At 47.9% G+C, this 16,456-nt stretch overlaps 9 protein-coding genes and 1 non-coding gene; 6 read left to right on the top strand and 4 right to left on the bottom strand.

The window, feature by feature from the left end:
• Positions 1-64: 64 nt before the first annotated feature.
• CNAG_01384 (hypothetical protein) lies at positions 65-3,698 on the top strand. XM_012193560.1 has 18 exons: positions 65-813; positions 868-880; positions 933-978; positions 1,031-1,084; positions 1,133-1,178; positions 1,234-1,276; positions 1,327-1,354; positions 1,407-1,500; positions 1,564-1,658; positions 1,716-1,768; positions 1,821-1,961; positions 2,013-2,119; positions 2,178-2,183; positions 2,248-2,321; positions 2,370-2,454; positions 2,506-2,563; positions 2,617-2,713; positions 2,767-3,698. The coding sequence occupies exons 1-18, from the start codon at positions 593-595 to the stop codon at positions 3,108-3,110; spliced, it is 1,605 nt and encodes a 534-aa protein (XP_012048950.1). The 5' UTR covers positions 65-592; the 3' UTR covers positions 3,111-3,698.
• A 267-nt stretch (positions 3,699-3,965) lies between these two features.
• On the bottom strand, positions 3,966-5,752 carry CNAG_07421 (hypothetical protein; the record flags this gene model as incomplete). Its single annotated transcript, XM_012194251.1, has 4 exons — positions 3,966-4,693; positions 5,064-5,170; positions 5,230-5,620; positions 5,684-5,752. The coding sequence occupies 4 exons, from the start codon at positions 5,750-5,752 to the stop codon at positions 4,322-4,324; spliced, it is 939 nt and encodes a 312-aa protein (XP_012049641.1). The 3' UTR covers positions 3,966-4,321.
• On the top strand, positions 4,967-5,727 carry CNAG_12435. The gene is made up of 3 exons (XR_001045716.1): positions 4,967-5,018; positions 5,101-5,589; positions 5,644-5,727. It is a non-coding gene; the product is annotated as a hypothetical RNA (non-coding RNA).
• Positions 5,753-5,916: 164 nt separating the features above from the next.
• Positions 5,917-6,164, bottom strand: CNAG_01383 (hypothetical protein; the record flags this gene model as incomplete). The annotated part of the gene is made up of 2 exons (XM_012194118.1): positions 5,917-6,047; positions 6,104-6,164. 2 exons carry the CDS (start codon positions 6,162-6,164, stop codon positions 5,917-5,919), a joined length of 192 nt encoding a protein of 63 aa, XP_012049508.1.
• CNAG_01382 (aspartyl-tRNA(Asn)/glutamyl-tRNA (Gln) amidotransferase subunit A) lies at positions 6,118-8,210 on the top strand. XM_012194117.1 has 7 exons: positions 6,118-6,481; positions 6,530-6,713; positions 6,769-6,906; positions 6,966-7,058; positions 7,112-7,194; positions 7,243-7,708; positions 7,771-8,210. Exons 1-7 carry the CDS (start codon positions 6,361-6,363, stop codon positions 8,165-8,167), a joined length of 1,482 nt encoding a protein of 493 aa, XP_012049507.1. The 5' UTR covers positions 6,118-6,360; the 3' UTR covers positions 8,168-8,210.
• CNAG_01381 (hypothetical protein) lies at positions 8,159-9,228 on the bottom strand (the record flags this gene model as incomplete). XM_012193561.1 has 3 exons in its annotated part: positions 8,159-8,296; positions 8,353-9,032; positions 9,082-9,228. Coding segments are annotated over 3 exons (929 nt in total), but the record flags the coding sequence as incomplete, so codon positions are not given.
• CNAG_01380 (phosphatidylserine decarboxylase) lies at positions 9,131-11,593 on the top strand. XM_012193562.1 has 13 exons: positions 9,131-9,580; positions 9,637-9,731; positions 9,799-9,820; positions 9,877-9,933; positions 9,992-10,029; positions 10,086-10,143; positions 10,202-10,317; positions 10,366-10,505; positions 10,570-10,754; positions 10,809-10,820; positions 10,876-10,902; positions 10,964-11,065; positions 11,131-11,593. Exons 1-13 carry the CDS (start codon positions 9,430-9,432, stop codon positions 11,355-11,357), a joined length of 1,230 nt encoding a protein of 409 aa, XP_012048952.1. The 5' UTR covers positions 9,131-9,429; the 3' UTR covers positions 11,358-11,593.
• On the bottom strand, positions 11,274-11,948 carry CNAG_01379 (hypothetical protein). XM_012194116.1 has 4 exons: positions 11,768-11,948; positions 11,591-11,691; positions 11,468-11,538; positions 11,274-11,418 (listed from the first exon to the last, which is right to left on the bottom strand). Exons 1-3 carry the CDS (start codon positions 11,909-11,911, stop codon positions 11,490-11,492), a joined length of 294 nt encoding a protein of 97 aa, XP_012049506.1. The 5' UTR covers positions 11,912-11,948; the 3' UTR covers positions 11,274-11,418; positions 11,468-11,489.
• A 132-nt stretch (positions 11,949-12,080) lies between these two features.
• Positions 12,081-14,145, top strand: CNAG_01378 (STE24 endopeptidase). XM_012194115.1 has 9 exons: positions 12,081-12,350; positions 12,409-12,649; positions 12,712-12,965; positions 13,016-13,059; positions 13,110-13,251; positions 13,310-13,401; positions 13,454-13,480; positions 13,533-13,775; positions 13,825-14,145. The coding sequence occupies exons 1-9, from the start codon at positions 12,214-12,216 to the stop codon at positions 14,025-14,027; spliced, it is 1,383 nt and encodes a 460-aa protein (XP_012049505.1). The 5' UTR covers positions 12,081-12,213; the 3' UTR covers positions 14,028-14,145.
• A 76-nt stretch (positions 14,146-14,221) lies between these two features.
• The window catches only part of CNAG_01377 (PAB-dependent poly(A)-specific ribonuclease subunit PAN2), a 4,450-nt gene continuing 2,215 nt past the window's right edge, over positions 14,222-16,456 (top strand). The window contains exons 1-4 of the mRNA XM_012194114.1: positions 14,222-14,711; positions 14,766-15,092; positions 15,140-15,988; positions 16,035-16,456. The exon at positions 16,035-16,456 is cut by the window's right edge and continues 149 nt beyond it. Of these exons, the coding sequence (XP_012049504.1) occupies positions 14,383-14,711; positions 14,766-15,092; positions 15,140-15,988; positions 16,035-16,456 (1,927 nt within the window). The 5' untranslated portion in view covers positions 14,222-14,382. The remainder of the gene's footprint in view (positions 14,712-14,765; positions 15,093-15,139; positions 15,989-16,034) is intronic.

Raw genomic sequence — 16,456 nt, forward strand, 5'->3', positions numbered from 1 at the left:
AAGGAGTTAAAAAAAAAGGATATTAATCATCATCTCTACTTCTTGTCTATTCCTGGTTTTCTTGGTTTTTTGGAGGATCAGCACAAGAAGCTGTCCGGCGTCTAGCGGCATGCGTCCCGGCGGCCTTTGTCGAGCCCAGGTTCCTCGGCTGCTATGGATGGAAGTTTAGCTCAGGAACGGGTCTGGAAACCCCGTGGTCCTCCACGTCTTCTGCGACCGCGTGGTGCGCATTTTCTGGTTTCTAGTTTTCTGTCTTCTGGCTTCTGTCTCCTGCCTTTTGCGTTTTCACTACCGATCGCGGACCATCAACACCACTCCCCCCCCCGCAATTTAAACCCACCGGTAACCCAGCCTCGTTCAGCCGATTTCACAAGTCACATTCTTGATTTAATAGACTCCGACTTGAGTCGGTCCCAGCCTGTAATGGGAGTACGGTTCCCGTCCCCGCAGCATCATATATTATGCATTTTCTCCTCGTTTCTCACCACAACTCCCCTCCAACCTACTTTACCTGCTTTACCCATTATCCTCACCCTTGGTACTAATAACCCCAACGCCCTTGGGGGAAGAACATACAGATCGATCACCAAAAATGTCCTGGTCAGATCCAGAGAAATTAAAGACCAATAGTCGGACCTCTGTTGACAGCAACCGTCTTGTTGCCAACACGTCCGATGCATATATGCCAGATACGATGCCTGATCACAAACAAGCAGTGGCAGAGCAGATCGCAGCTATGAGCCCCGAAGAATTTCAGGCCATGGAAAAGCAGTTGCTGTGGAAGATGGACTTGAAGCTGATCCCTTGGATGACGTATGTAACCTTTCATCGGCAAGGGGTACTGGACTGACCAAGATCATTAATCAGATTACTTTACTTGGTGAATTCCAAGTTACTGTGCGAGGGTCTGATGGATGCTAACAGCTTGGCAGCTGAGTTTCATTGATCGTGTCAATGTCGGTGCCGCAAAGCTTGTCGGTGCGTCATCTTTACGGCCTCTCCCGAAACCTGCAAGCTCATAGGACCCCAGGAATGACCGAACAACTCAATCTTACTTCCTTGCAATACTCCAACGCATCTATGAGTGAGCTCTCTGGTTCTGATCTCAATACTCTTGCTAACTTTTGGATAGTCTTCTTTGTTCCTTATGTAGTCTTTGAAGTACCTAGCAATCTTTTGTAAGCCAATGTGGGGAAAGTTTCTTGGCCGGAACTGAAATCCGCTTTACACCAGGCTCAAGAGACTCCGCCCTTCAAGGTGCATCCCATTCACAATGGTCAGTCCTTGTACCCTAATGCTGACCTGTCTATTGATATCGTTTCATAGGTCTGTTGGGCCATCTTCCAGACCACAAGTATGTTTTTCTGCTTGTCGCGCTGTTGCAAATTTCTTACCGCATACTGCAGTGGGTCTCGTTACGAATTATGGACAATTACTTGCCCTACGATTCTGTCTTGGTCTTTTCGAAGCCGGTTTGTTCCCAGGTCTCAACTTTTACTTGTAAGTCTTTTTTTCAACTGTTATTTCATGAGGGAGTAAACAGACACTAACTGATTTCACAAGGACCGGTTGGTATAAGCGCGACGAAATCAATAGACGATGCGCATTCTTCTTTGGCGGTGCTGTAATGGCTGGCGCTTTCGGTGGCATTCTTGGGTGTAAGTCGGGTTGTAATGGAGGAAACACAGAACTAACAGAACATTGGCACGCTGTAGATGGTCTAAGTAAAATGGATGGAGTCGGCGGGAAACAAGGATGGTCATGGATTGTAGGTCTTTCGGACTATTCAATCAGAGAAAATGGCTGATAATTACGGATAGTTCATTATTGAGGGCCTTCTTACCTTGGTCATAGCTGTTGCTAGCTTTTGGATGATCCATGACTGGCCGGACCGAGCTAGATTCCTTACACCTTTGGAAAAAGAAATGGTCCTCATACGACTGAAGGCTGAACAAGGTTTGGTGAGCCATGTATCAATCATGCAAGAGGGTATTTTGGCTAATATGAGTCAGGCTTCCGAAGGAAGTTATAATAAGAGAATCGTCAAGAAGGCTTTTAAGGACTGGAAGACATATTGTCTGATGTTGATGTATATCGGTGCGGCAGTGCCTCTTTACAGGTGAATACCACTCATAGGAGAAGTTTTATTGGTTGGCTAATGATATGGTTTGCTATAGTGGATCGTATGTCTACTCCTCAATGATGGTTTATGCAAAAAAAAAAAAATTACTAAAACAAATCCCCCAGACTCTTCACTCCCACTATCATCGCTTATCTCGGTGAATTCACTATCTCTCAATCGCTTCTTCTAAGTGTTCCGCGTACGTCTCTATATTGCCGCAGGTGAAAATAAGCTGACGATCTCGAAGCCTATGTATTGATGTTCATCACAACAATGACGACCGCATTTCTCAGTGATAAATTCAAAAGACGAGGGTTCTTCCTCATGGGATGGTGAGATCATGCTCTAGTGTGAATCGAAGAGATGAACTGATTGGGTCCCAGGTCAATTATTGGTGCGATTGGTTATCTACTTCTCTTGACTATTCCTATCCGATACCCAGTAAGGACAGTCATTGCTCTAAGGAAAAAAAAACCTAATTGAATGAAATTCAGGGTGCACTGTATTTTGCCGTATACGTGTCATCTGCCGCTGCCGGCCCTCTTATCGCCACGACAATTGCATGGACCGGTAACACTTGGGGCAATCACTGTGTGTCTCACTCGATCACTGTAAGGGTCTTTGCGCTGATATATGATTTTTAGATAAGAAAGCCATCTGCATGGGTCTCGTTTTCTCCGCTGGTAACTCTGGTGGTATCGTCTCCTCTCAGGCATATCGCAACAAGGATGCCCCCCGTTTCCTACCTGGACATGCCACGGCTATGGCATTTTTCATTTTGAATGGCGCTATGGCACTTCTTTTGTACGTCATGAATAAGCGGGAGAATAGAAGGAGGGATGAAAAGTATGGCCCGGCTCCTCTTCCTGATGAAGTTCAAGAATATGAAGATCCGGCATACCAGCAAAAGTGGGGATTGGAGGGGATGACTCGGGCCGAAATTGTTGAACTGGGCGACGACCATCCAGCATTTAGATACTGGTTGTAGAGACTTGGCAAGAATTTCCGCATGATTATGACAGGAAAATCGAGAAAAAATTGTAGGTAAATTTGTATATATATATGGTGCGTTGTTATCTCAAGAGGAAAAGAAAAAAGGCAACATTATTGGATTTCTGGAGGTATGATGATTCGGCTCTCAGCAATTGTAAAGCAGATAATGCAATTCGAATTCTGTACTGAGTAGTACTATGATGATTGATCCAATCATTGAGACTTCTGATGCTCCAATAATGGCTTTCATGAATCCAGCGCGCAGGGTTCTCGATACCTTTTAGCTGGGTTGCACAAGGTCGGTCCAGTAGCAGAGTAGAACATGAAACAGAGTTCAAAAAGGCCGGCATAGGTAGATCTTCGTCCATAGGTGGCAGTCGGACAGACACCATCATCACAGAGGCCAACCGCAAGAAGTAACCACCACGAATGTGTCACGGGCGTCACGTCAGTCAGCGTAGCTGACCGGCGCTCAACTCGGATAGTGTAAAACTCGAGGAATGAAGATGAAGGATCCACGCCTAGCAGATCCCGGCGGAAGAATTGTCAGGTTGACGGAACAGGAGCTCGGCTTGGAGGAAGGAATAGCCAGGGCCTGAAAGAGCCGAGCTGGACCAAGGCTGACTAAAGCGACTTAAAAAGGAAGAATGTTCAGAGGCAAGGTAGTGAGAAAAGACAACAGTATTGATTTTCTGAGGAACTATGAAGCTACGAAAAGCTACCTTCTTATGTACCATCCGCCCTTTCCTTCTGCTTATTCATCTCTCTCGGGATAAAGAATCGTTAACTCGTGAAGGGGGGCGAGACTGTCTGCCCCCCTCGACGCTTTGCAACCCACGGTAGATGATTCTGTTGATTGAGGCGTGGAGTCGTTGGGCCCAGGAGTTTCGGGATCTGCAGAGTGTCAGGGGGCTCTCTTCTTCTGGCGATAGCCTTCAACATGTTAGGGGCAAAGATGATCTGAGGGCCTCTTTTAGTAGACAACCAGACCAATGCCGGAAGAGGATAGCTTAAGTAGATGAAAAAGTACTTGGAGAGGACAAAAATAGCGGATCGACAAGTATCTAAAACCATGGAAAACTACTATCTTATATACCTTTCACCTCCAGCTCTGCTGACTCATCTTTCCCACACCAGCCAGTTCTACATCTGTTTGCGTTGCCGAAACCCGGTGGCGAGGAAGGTGGTGGAAGGTTGTCGATCTCTTTATCTCTGTATATCTCTCAGGGTTCGATGAGAAAAGGCCGCAGCCGTAAACGAAGGGGTATGCTCGGACGCGGCCTTGAACACCCCGGTGTGAGTTGCCGGCGCCTTCTTGGTTGTGTCTTCGCTGACTTTGTCGAGCCATGAGAGACACCGGTTGAGGACGTGCGCTGCGACCGGAGTAGAAGGCAGTTTCACGCTCAGCGTGCTTCTTGAGGGGGCCAAGGTGGGATGAGAGCCCGTTGCCCGGTTGTAGACGCCGAGGAGTGCGATTCTTGCATAACATCGTGACAGAATGGAATATGTATAGCGGGCCTTGATCAGTAGTGGAGAGCCAGCGGAGGGCTTGAGGGCATTTGCGACCCGCATATAGGACTTCGAACGGGACAATTAGCCTTCAGACAATCATGCTCTGCTGCAAAACGAAAAAGCACTGCGGTATAGGGATTCAGCATCAATACGTAGGGGGTGTATGAGTAGAGTTCCTCACTTGAAATAAAACCGTAGCGAACACTCCGTCGTTTCTTCGCAGCACGGGCATGCCGTGGATGGGATGGCGGATTCCCCCGATGGTGCAGCTGTTTATCGTAACCATGCCCAGATCATCTTCTGAGGATGGCACAATATCATCGATGCGCTTATAAAGGATTTTACCCTCAAAACATGTCAGAGATTGAAGCACATATTGGATCCCACTATGGTTGGTACTGGCACAATGCCCTTTTGTCATCTAACTTTAACTTACCCCATCCCTACAAACCACCCAATTGCCCATTTTGCAGTGGTCCCCCGAAGCAGCTTCGACAGCGTACGGTTTGCCGTCTTTCTGCCCAGCCAAGCGAACAACCTTTCCTGGTGGGTATAAATCGTCAACAGAATTTGTGATATAGGACTTCAAAGTCAAAGCATACCTTTCTTGGCTTTTCTAGGAACGGACCAGCCAAGATGGGTACAAAGACCGTGATCCTGTCGTAGTTCGAGAACCTTACGACCAGCCTCCCATATACCAGTTTCTGTCACAAAGAGACCACCAGTAACCAAATGTGCACATATCCCAGCGTGTGCAAACCAAGCCGCCACATCGTGGCTATTGGCTTGGCCATTCCCACGGATAGTGCACCCCCGAACGACACTGTTGAATCTCTCATGTCGTTCGGTAGCTTGGTGGATTACTGGGCCATACCTCAGCACGTCTCGTATAACATGACAGAGGTAATGGACTTTTGGCTTCTTTGTGATGAAATCTGGATTGATCTCATCGAGTAAATCCTGTACGTTGGCAACCAAGATTTCGAGATCATTCTAATTTTGCGTTGCATGGTAAGCCGAGTAACACTGAAATTGGAGGTCTGCTTTGTGACATACTATGTATTTATCCAAATTTTTTATTACCGGGAACCAAAGATGAGCACCTAAGGACGCGATGGACAGCATGAACTGACATGTTATCTTGTCATCATCATTGGTGCGAATCCCGAACAGCTCCAGTGGCAGGGACTGCGAGAATATGTAATGCCGCCCGTTGAGGGAATGACTGTACTGCCAGATATATGAAGCATCACCTTTGTTGGTATCTAGACAATCCTTCGCGGCCGAATCTAACTTAGCCACAAGATGTCGACACCATCCTTTGGCATCCTGGACACGACATGTCGCCATCCATATTTCATGATACCCAAAGAGTAGGTATGTAGTAACTCGAAAGGCGTGTCGCGCGCCAGATCGAGACCTTACAGAACATGCGTGCCAGTTAGATGAAGCTTTTACTATGTGACAATAACTTACCAGCTACATCCAGCAGAGGATTCCTTTTCAGGCCTGACTGCTGGTCAAACCAATTACGCATGATCTTCGCGCATGCCAAGACTTCGCCGACTCGGCCTCCGTTTCCATTGTCGCTTCGAACGGGATCAAAATGTTTGCCCGACGGATGTGGTATCAATCGATGAGAGTCGGGTTGTTATGACTGAAGCTGTGAATCTGTAATGTGATTTCCAGTCTCAGTTAAGCTCAGTATTACCTACTACTGCTCCTCTTCGGCCATGCGAGTAACCGTACGTTTCAACCAAGCCGCCGTACGCCATAGAACAGTTCCACGTACATCAGCAACAGCTCCCACACCTTACTCATGGGTGGACGCAGCTCCTACTACCAAAGCGGACGGTATGTCCTTTCTTTCTTCATGTCTCTAAGATCTGACCCCTCTAGTAGGCCCACTGTCAGGAATGACTATTGCCCTTAAAGAGAATATATCTTATTCATATGCACCTACCACGTGCTCTTCTGCAATATTAAAGGATTACCGGCCGCCGTTTGATGCTACATGCGTTTCGAGCCTGATAACAGCGGGGGCACAAATAGTTGGGATGACAAAGATGGATGAGTTCGGTATGGGGTAAGTAATGAGATGGGCTTGAACATGTATTGATTGCTCACTAAATTTACGTCAGCTCTTTGACTACCAATTTACCCCCGTATTATTCACCGGTATATAACCCAGCATCACCTTCATCTGGAGAGCCACTTCGGTCAGCTGGCGGAAGTTCAGGCGGATCAGCAGCTGCCGTAGCAGAAGGCAGCTGTCACGCGTGAGCATATGCCATGATATGTCATTCAACCACCGAAACTAACCTCTTCATCCCTGAAGAGCTCTCGGCACAGACACGGGTGGATCAGTGCGTTTACCAGCTAGTTATTGCGGCGTGATCGGTCTTAAACCGTCATATGGGCTCATCAGTCGGTATGTATCCCCCTGCTTTTGTTACTGTGACACCGTGATTTAACGTTATGTAGGAGAGGTGTAGTAGCGTACGGCGACTCTTTAGATTGTGTTGGTGTACTGGCGAGAGAAGTTGACGCAGTTGAACGGGTGTTCAGTGAGTTCCCATCCACCTCGTCTATAGTCCATTACTCATGACTTGCAGACGTTTTATCACATCCGGATGATAACGACATGACATGTGCATCTACTCGTTCACGCTCCCAGGCCCTATCCATTCTGAAGGCCCACCTTGCTACCCTGCCTACCACAGCTGGCCCTTTATCCGGTTGTCGCATCGGGGTCCCTAGGCAAGCTTCACTACCTTCTCCGTACATTAACACACCTCGTTCACTTCTCTCACACCTGGAGTCGCTTGGTGCGACTCTCCATCCAGTGTCATTACCATCTATCTCTAAAGCTTTGCCTGCCTACTACGTCCTCGCAAGTGCCGAAGCGTCTAGCAATCTCGGAAGATATGGCGGGAGTTGGTTTTCAGGGCAAGCTGAGAAGACACTGGGAAAGAGAACGGAAGAAAGTGGGATTCAGAGAAGGATCAGAATCAGAAGCGAGGGGTTTGGGATAGAGGTGAAAAAGAGAATTATGGCAGGAACGCATGCTTTGAGTGCAGAGTGAGAGCTTTTTTGCCATTGTCTGACTAACAATACGGTATTGACTGATTATCGACGGCAAGTGAATTTAACAACACGTACTTGAAAGCATTGTACATTCGTCGCTGCCTGAAAAAAGATTATCAAGCAATTTTCCGGATACCCCACCCTTTATCTCCTTCGCCGGCTTCACCTTCATCCGATGGGGTAGACTTCGTTATTCATCCCACAGCAATCTGCACAGCACCCGCAGCTAATCCTACCGGAAAAAGCGATGGTCAAAAAGAGGCGACTTATATCCAGGATCTGCTCAACGTTCCCGCCTCACTTGCGGGCTTGCCGGCCATGTCTGTTCCCGCCGGTAAAGGTCCCGATGGGTGGCCAATAGGTGTTGCGATCACTGGACAGTGGGGCATGGAAGATCTGGTCTTCAAATTGGGGAGAGCCATCGAAGAGTGGAACAAAATGCAGTCGCTATAATGTACACAATGCATTAAAATACTGAGTCTATGAGAGTTGATGTGAACTAAGATGAGCGTCAAGTTGGGTTCGGATGAATTCGAGGATCGCTTTTGAGGCTACTCTGGACATTTGCAACGCTTCCGACCACTGAGATGCGCATCATCAGTGCTGGAGTGTTGCTTGAGAAAAATGAAGATACTCACTTCCTGCCTTGTGAAGTCACCCTCATTTTCGATCCAAACAAGTTCTGCCCCTTTCTCGCTCTGCCCAGCAGCTTCCACATTGTTCTCTTCATTGGCAGTTCCAAATGCCGCACCCCAGGCCCAACCGAATCCGAATCTCGCCTTCGCCTGCTTCTCCTCATCGGCCTCTGGGTCCAACATCACTCTTCCTTTGGTAGTCACCACGAGGGCCACAGCGATGGGAAGCGCTAAGATCGATACTGTGCCCGCAGAGAGGAGTGCTAATGTCGAAGCGTTGATAGAGGCCGCTCGAGCAGTGAAAGTATACCCCGCTGCAGGAGATATCCTAGCTGCGTCCCTTCTACTCTCTGGGACATAAGCGTAATCATCCTTATCCGTCGCCGGCCATGTGTTCTGCTCTGCTCCCACACCTTCCGCCCCAATGACAGACCCATACAAAGCCCTACCTGTAGATGGCACTAAGCTCTGCACTACAAGCTGGACAAGGGACCTTGGGTGCTTTTCCAATGACAAGATGGGAGGGAAAATAGTTTCAAGAGTGGTGACAAGGGCTCGGGAAGGAGTTGCGCCGACGCCCTCGAGAGGGCGATGGTTAACCTCAAACGTGGCTTTGTCTGGAAGTTCTTCACGGAGGCGGACCTCTATAGGACCAGAGCAGCTTGCGAGGACGGCATTTGACCCTATGAGGCATGAATAGTCTGCGCAGGGGGTATAGTAGGAGAGACATACCGAAAGCGAAGCGAGCTGAGCCGTCTGCACGATCGAGCTCGCCAATGGACAAATGTAAAGGCCTAAGCTGGGCGGGTGTTCTGCCATCGGGGCGTCTGCTGGGGCCTGCGGTGGCCATGGTTGTGCTAGTTCTATAGCTGCTCATCCCAAAGAATAATTGCGTAAATAATCATAATCATAAATACCCCCACCCCTTACTCGGACGCCCACTTTATATCCTATGACGTCACAAGAGATTCACCACCCACTTCCCCACCCTTATCAGCCGCACGCACCCTTCGTTCGATTTATACCTTTCCCCGGTCTACAAATTACATTTATACAGCCCAACGGACAGCTCTATTTGCCATGGACCCCATATCAGACCCTTCGACTCAGAAATCTTCTCGTGCTGTCCACGCTTTGCCTGAAGAGCTCGGCAAACCACTCGAGGACTCGCTCGACCATATTGTGTCCAACTCGAAAGCCGTCAGGGGAGCCCGGAAAGATCAGCTTGCTCGTAGGCAAACATCTAGTAGACATAAATTGCCAGAAAAATTCTAACATATTGTAAAGCAAGCGAGCTGAGATCGGACGCCGTTCATTCCCATGGTCCCCAGGCTACACATTGGATAGCAAGGTTCTTCCCTTCCGAGGAGACTCTAGATCACGTAAGTCCGGTCGGATAGATATCATTTGTCTTAAAGTAGATCTGATGCGGTTGATGTATTTGTTCAGCTCTTTGCCATGGAGCATATGGGTAAGCTTGTCTGCTTGTCCTTTTCCTTTCCTATCGACCTAACATAGCGTCGCCAGGTAATTACGTGATTGATCGTATGACTGGGAAGAAATTCTTTGAAACAATGCCGATCTGTAAGCCCCCACAGCCGCTGTATGCCCAACCAAGCCTCGCGTAATAAACGAAGCACAGATGTGCGCATCGGTATGCATCTTCTGTTTGTTTCAGGTGTGAGCCTTGTCCAGCACGCAATACAAATACCTGGCACTGCTAATTACTCCTCTAGAACAGCTACATGTCATATACATCTGTTGAAAAGCTTTTGCGAGAAAAGTCCATCAAACGTAAGATTGTGTCGTAATCTCACATGCGGTTTATCTACATATACTGAATACTAAGCAGAGGGGCAGACGTATGATCAGACTGGACCCGACGTGGAGGAACATATAAAGTCATTCATTAAAACATATGACCTGCCTCTTGACGAGCTTTTGGTAAAAGATTTGAGCCAGTACCCAGTAAGCTGTTTCGTGCTCAGCGTGGACGGTGGTAACAATTGTCCCCAGACATTCAACTCGTTCTTTTCCCGTCGTCTGATCGCCACCGCGCGACCAATCACCTCCGTGGGAGACCCAACCGTTGTTATCTCAGCTGCCGACTGTCGGTTGACAGTGTACCAGACAGTTGACCAGGCCAAGAAGTTCTGGTATGTAGCAAGAGTCTAAAAAGTAGCCTTGCTAGGCTAACTTATAATCGATAACCTGGTAAAGGATCAAGGGGCAGCAATTCACGCTTCCGAACCTCTTGACTGGGAACGATGTCGCAGACACGACATTCAAAGCAATACAGGAGGATGATGAATCCGCTCTTTCAATCCACAGATTGGCACCACAGGATTACCATAGATTCCATTCACCCGTGGAAGGTATAATTGTTGCTATCAAAGATATCGATGGTGCGTTTTCAACTTGGTCACTTGCGGAAAAAGATTAATGGCGAATTATTGTAGGAGAACTGTACAGTAAGTCGGCTACAATTTAGGCAAGTTTGCGTGACATGACCCTATAAAAAATTAGCTGTGAACCCTCAGGCTATCAATGAAGGTGTGTTCTGATGGTCTTGCGCGCTTGACTCTTAGAAGATTTGTTAATCTCAAAGATTTAGATCTCAATGTCTTCACTTTGAACAAGCGTTCTATTATGCTTATCCACGCCAACCTTGGATCCGGTCGAGAAAGTGTTCCCATTGCGTTCGTGGCTATAGGCGGTGCGTTCCCATCCACATCTGTCGTTATCCTCAGTATCCATATTGAAACATGATTTGCGCTGTAGCAATGCTTGTCGGCTCCATCGGCTGGTCCAAAAAGCCAGGTGATAAGGTCTGCAAAGGTGAAGAGCTGGGCTGGTTTCAGTATGGCGGGTCCACCACCATCACAGTCTTTTCGAAATCAGCCGGAATTGAATTTGACAAGGATCTCGTTGAAAATAGCAAGAAACAGATGGAGACCTTGGTACGGGTTGGAATGGAAATCGGGAAATGTAGCGCGGCAGTTAAATAGGGAAATGGTAGTTCGAATCAGGTTACAAGGCGTACAACAATATCATACAGATGTGTTAACTCTGCAAACTATTAGTAATTGGTCTGGTGTTTTAAAACAAATATGCCTACCTAGAAAATCGTGCTACCTTACTTATCCGCTCTTGCCCTTACCCTTAGCTTTACTATCCTTTCCCTCGCCGCTGTCAGGAACTAAATCAGCAGATGGTCGGAAGCCCATGCAGCCGGACTTACCTCTCGAGTTCTCCAACATTGCGCATGATAGAGAGCTTACCCACAGAGGCAGCCTGTACCATCTGCTTCTCAATAGAATTATTGATTTTGCTTGAGAGTTGCTAAGTCGTTGTTCAGCAATGATCTCTCTACCTCGGGAGTTCTGCTGTTTGTAGAGGGCAACCGACACAAATTTACCTTCTTTTGGGACCTCTCCAGCACCCTTTGCCTATCCTTTGGCGCAACTTCACGCTTTCCAGGTTTTGTCTTTCCGGTATTCTTTCTCTGGGATCCACCTGACTTTCCCTTCGCCTTGATCGGTTTCCCTGCTCCTTGGGCCATGGTTATTGAAGTTGTTATTGCTGTTCAAGCAGGGACTGTAAAGGTTTAAATAATTATCGACTTTCGTTCGGAATATTTTTACTTGAAGCGGCGAGTGAATTGACTCCGTATGCTTCTTCCACGTCATAAGTTCAGGAAGGGGTCAAATCATCATGTCACTGCTGAGAACAAAAAGGGCCTCAACGGCATCGCCAACCACAGTAGCATCCGTCCGTCCGGTCAGAGGGCAATTGTGAAGATCTTCGACTGGTTATCATCCTAGACATCATAGATCTGGAATTCCCTAGTATCAGGAACTCATTATGGCTCGCTCTCCTGTTGCTCTCCTAGACGGAGTTATTTCTCACCTCGCCCACTTGGCAGATAATCGTGCGATCGATTATCGATTTATCGTTGTTTTTTCCACTTGGCTACAGACTGCATTCGAGGTGTATATTCTGTAAGTTTGAGGTTTTCTGTACTGTATATTTTCTAAGCTAAGTAATCGTGGAAACCAGGCGTCGTCAGCTTCCATGTTATGACCGACCAGCTCCTCCTCCGGCCCTCAAGGCTCACCTTGAAGGCGATACATTCCGGAAAGCTCAAAGCTATAGTCGAGATAAAACGAGATTTCAACTGCTCCAACTCGTGTTTAACCAGATCCTAGGTTGGATTATGATCAAATCAGGAGCATATTCCAGATTATGGGACGTCGCTGGCAGGTTCACCAATCTATTCGGTCTGGGTCCCAACTGGATTGTGCGTACCTTTCATTGAAGGCCACTGTTATATGTTATAGTTCACTGCTAACAAGGGGATAGATCGTGCGGTCTCTGGCTTGGATCACAATTCTCACCCTCTCTACCGCTATTCCTGGCCTTCCCTGGTCATACTACCAGACCTTTGTGCTCGAGGAAAAGCATGGTTTCAACAAGTCAACTAGAGCTCTTTGGGTGACTGACACCTTGAAAAGTTATGTTCTGGTTGCCCTTTTAGGTCTTCCTGTATTGGCTGGGTTCCTCAAGATTATTGAGCTTTCTGGAAAGAGCTTTGTGCCCTGGTTGATGCTATTCCTGTAAGTCGAGGTTCTAGTAGAGCCGATGATGGTAATTAACAGCATTGCAGGGTCTGTGTGCAGTTGACCCTCCAAGTCATCTACCCCACCTTTAGTGAGTATCCTCATTGTATACGAAGTACACGTCTCTAAAAACTTGCATAGTCCAACCATTGTTCAATAAGCTAGCTCCTCTTCCCGAGGGAGAGCTCCGTACCAAGGTTGAGGCTCTCGCGAACCAACTGGGATTTCCTCTGAAACATCTATACGTTATCGACGGCAGCAAGCGGAGCTCGCATTCCAACGCGTAAGCAGAAGAATTGACCAGTCCTCAGTTTAGCTGATGCGTAAATATTCTGGCTTAGTTACTTCTACGGTCTTCCTTGGTCCAAACACATCGTTATTTATGATACTTTGATCAAGGACAGCACTACGGACGAGGTTGTTGCCGTGCTCGGTAAGTCCTCAACCGAGTGTTGTAAATATCATTATTGACAATTTTCCCCAAGGCCACGAGCTTGGTCATTGGTACTATTGTAAGGGTTTCTTTTTCAATCTGCCTTTCAACGGTTTCTTACAGTTTCACAGCTCATCCCACGAAACTCCTTTTCGGTACTCAAATCCACCTCTTCCTCACTCTTCTCGTCTTCTCTGTGTTCATCAACAACCAGTCTCTGTATGCTGCCTTTGGTTTCAACCCCGAGTTGGCCACTGCTGCTCCTCAGCCATTCTGCATTGGTTTTATCCTTTTCCAGCTCGTTCTGGAACCTACCGACGCATTTGTCAAGTTTTTGATGCATGCTCAGACCAGGAAGTACGAGTATCAGGCTGGTGAGATTCTCAGGGTTGCTAGGTTGATGGGAAGCTGACTCTTTTGTAGACGAGTTCGCGGTCAACCTTGGCAAAAAGCCAGACCTTGCCTCAGCGCTGATCAAACTACATGTCACAAATTTGTCTTCCCCTCATAGTGACTGGCTGTACTCCATGTATCACCACTCCCACCCAACACTTCCTGAGAGGCTATCTGCGATGGACAGATTTGAAAGTAATAAGGGAAAGGTGGAAGGCAAAAAGGACCTCTAAGGAGGGACTCAGATGGGTATGCCAATGTTAATAGAAATTGCATCTAAAGTTCAATAAATTACGCAGTATGCATGGCTGGAGAGAGATGAACTGTTGATGCACAATCCATCTGATACTGTCTTCAGCAACACACGAGGCCTGTCCAATGATCTTGACATTATGTAGCGATTATTATTATCTATTTCATTTATTGTTGACACCAGCGGTGAGCAGCGACGCGGTGTGCGTCTCGTCTTCGCCGCGCACGCAGAGAACCTGGTTACTCGCCTGTCTTTGGATCCATCCATCCTTGTTGCGTCGAAAGCAGTTCATCGCACCCCAGGCAATACGCCCATGCCCTCCGGGATACGTAGCGATGAACTATAACCCCCTCCATCTCCTGCCCCTCCCTCCGACAGCCCTCGACCCCAAACCCATCCCTACGTCCCTCACTCTCGATCCCTTTTCCGACGTCCTCTGGGTCGGCACATCCTCCGGAATCATTTCTGCGCTATGCTCTCCTCTAACTCTTACTAGGAATGTACACTTCCCCGCCCACGGATGCAAGGCTGGAGGCGGAGGGTTTAGCGCGCAAGGCGTGAGTGCAGTGAGGGAGGTGAGGGTTACAGACAGAGATGTTTGGACTTTAACAGAAGGCGGTATCGGAGGACGGAAGAGAGGAGGAGCACCCAAGTGGACTGTAAGGTGCGCTTTACACTGGCGTGCATGAGTATCGATCATCCACTAACCACCTCCCAGTGATGTGACGCGCTCCCTCCGAACGATGTCGCCCAACCCCACCAACTCTCACGAACTCGTCACTGGCGGTTCTGGCCCACTTCTGCTCGCCAACACTGCCCGGGGTGAAGTGGTGAGGAGCATAGAGAACTCCAGCCCTGTAGTCAAACTTGCACCCTTACATCGAACCGTCTTAGCCGCCGGTTTGTCTGGTCAAGTCACCGTGCTTGACCCTAGGACAGGCTTCAAAACTGCGCAGAATGTAAGTCCAGTACAGGCCCACACTGGTGGATTAAGCGGGGCGGATGTTCAAGGCAATATCGTCGCTACTTGGGGCTGGACACACATGTATGTATTATCAGATCGATAGGGTCAGTACTAACCGTCATACTCAGGCAAGGACATCCCTTACCTGATCCTCTGATTCGTCTATACGACGTTCGAGCTCTAAGACCTCTTCCTCCTATCTCCTTCCCATCCGGTCCGGCTTTCGTCTTGCTACACCCTTCTTCGTCCTCGCATATCGTTGTCTCTTCACAGCAAGGCATGCTTCAAACGATTGACATGTCGCTCGGTCCAACCGCTACCGTATTTCAACAACTTGATGTCAGCTCGTACATTACCTCCATGGCTCTTAGTTCTCGAGGAGACTACCTTGCATTTGGCGATGCGGATGGGCAACTGCACGTCTGGACCACGAATGAGACGGGAGAGAATGCAGCAGTTGATGAGAATGGGTCACTTGTCTTACCCCCTTTCAATGGATATGATGGCGTTAAACCTGAATGGCCCGACCAGGCCGATCCTTTACCTACTATTGCATGGGAAGAAAACACCCCCTTGAATCTTGTGGGAATGCCATACTACAATGAAGCGCTACTCTCACAATTCCCTTCAGAGTGTTATGCTACGTCCACTTCTCCCTTATTCAATCCTCCGACCACCATCCCTCAACCTGTCCTCTCGTCTATGAAAATGGTAGACTTTGTGGGGTACGCGCCGAATCCCAAAGAGTTGAGAGGTAAACGATATGTCTTACGCGCTGTTCATGGTGCTGAAAGCAGAGCTAGAGGAAAGGGGAGAAGAGATAGCGGGCCTAGGTTCAGAAGCGAGAAGGATAAAAAGGGGACCTACAGAGACAAAGAGGAAATAGAGGAGGAGCTTAACGATGGGGAGGTCCCCAAATATTATAGAAAGGTGGAGATCAAATATTCCAAATTCGGAATCGAGGATTTTGACTTTGAGTGAGTTCTGTTCAACCGCTTTTGAGACAATACTGACGCGATACAGATTCTATAACCGGACAAATTACTCTGGGCTAGAAACCGATATTCTCAATTCGTATACTAATTCTCTCCTCCAAGCTCTTCACTACACACTACCCCTACGAGCTGTTGCTACTGCTCACATCTGTGTTGACTGTAAAAAGGAGCACTGTCTTTTATGTGAGGCGGGTTTCTTATTCAGAATGCTAGAAGATGCGAAAGGAAGGAACTGTCAGGCAAGCAACTTTTCAAGAGCTTTTAGCGCCACCAGCCAGGCCTACGCTCTAGGCTTAATGGACGAGAACACCAATAGCAAATCGACCGCACCATACGGTTCTCTCATACAGAACTTTAACCGATGGCTCCTATCTACGTTCAGTACTGAATCCATTGTCGACGGTGAAACCTTCCATCTTCGCCCTCTTCCTCAGAAGACTTCTGGCCTGG

The sequence above is a fragment of the Cryptococcus neoformans genome, chromosome 5, assembly GCF_000149245.1.
Source record: "Cryptococcus neoformans var. grubii H99 chromosome 5, complete sequence".
Taxonomy (NCBI): Eukaryota; Fungi; Basidiomycota; class Tremellomycetes; order Tremellales; family Cryptococcaceae; genus Cryptococcus; species Cryptococcus neoformans.

Bases quoted from the DNA above. Each gene is read 5' to 3' on its own strand.
- CNAG_01384 (XM_012193560.1), top strand. From the start codon at position 593: ATGTCCTGGTCAGATCCAGAGAAATTAAAGACCAATAGTCGGACCTCT. The intron at 1,501-1,563 runs GTAAGTCTTTTT...TGATTTCACAAG, and splicing joins CCAGGTCTCAACTTTTACTT to GACCGGTTGGTATAAGCGCG. The intron at 1,962-2,012 runs GTGAGCCATGTA...AATATGAGTCAG, and splicing joins TGAAGGCTGAACAAGGTTTG to GCTTCCGAAGGAAGTTATAA.
- CNAG_01382 (XM_012194117.1), top strand. From the start codon at position 6,361: ATGCGAGTAACCGTACGTTTCAACCAAGCCGCCGTACGCCATAGAACA. The intron at 6,482-6,529 runs GTATGTCCTTTC...CCCCTCTAGTAG, and splicing joins TCCTACTACCAAAGCGGACG to GCCCACTGTCAGGAATGACT. The intron at 6,714-6,768 runs GTAAGTAATGAG...AATTTACGTCAG, and splicing joins ATGGATGAGTTCGGTATGGG to CTCTTTGACTACCAATTTAC.
- CNAG_01380 (XM_012193562.1), top strand. From the start codon at position 9,430: ATGGACCCCATATCAGACCCTTCGACTCAGAAATCTTCTCGTGCTGTC. The intron at 10,318-10,365 runs GTAAGCTGTTTC...AATTGTCCCCAG, and splicing joins AAGATTTGAGCCAGTACCCA to ACATTCAACTCGTTCTTTTC. The intron at 11,066-11,130 runs GTGCGTTCCCAT...TTTGCGCTGTAG, and splicing joins TGCGTTCGTGGCTATAGGCG to CAATGCTTGTCGGCTCCATC.
- CNAG_01379 (XM_012194116.1), bottom strand. From the start codon at position 11,911: ATGGCCCAAGGAGCAGGGAAACCGATCAAGGCGAAGGGAAAGTCAGGT. The intron at 11,692-11,767 runs GTAAATTTGTGT...ACAACGACTTAG, and splicing joins TGGAGAGGTCCCAAAAGAAG to CAACTCTCAAGCAAAATCAA. The intron at 11,539-11,590 runs GTAAGTCCGGCT...AGTTCCTGACAG, and splicing joins AATGTTGGAGAACTCGAGAG to CGGCGAGGGAAAGGATAGTA.
- CNAG_01378 (XM_012194115.1), top strand. From the start codon at position 12,214: ATGGCTCGCTCTCCTGTTGCTCTCCTAGACGGAGTTATTTCTCACCTC. The intron at 13,252-13,309 runs GTAAGCAGAAGA...ATTCTGGCTTAG, and splicing joins CGGAGCTCGCATTCCAACGC to TTACTTCTACGGTCTTCCTT. The intron at 13,402-13,453 runs GTAAGTCCTCAA...ATTTTCCCCAAG, and splicing joins CGAGGTTGTTGCCGTGCTCG to GCCACGAGCTTGGTCATTGG.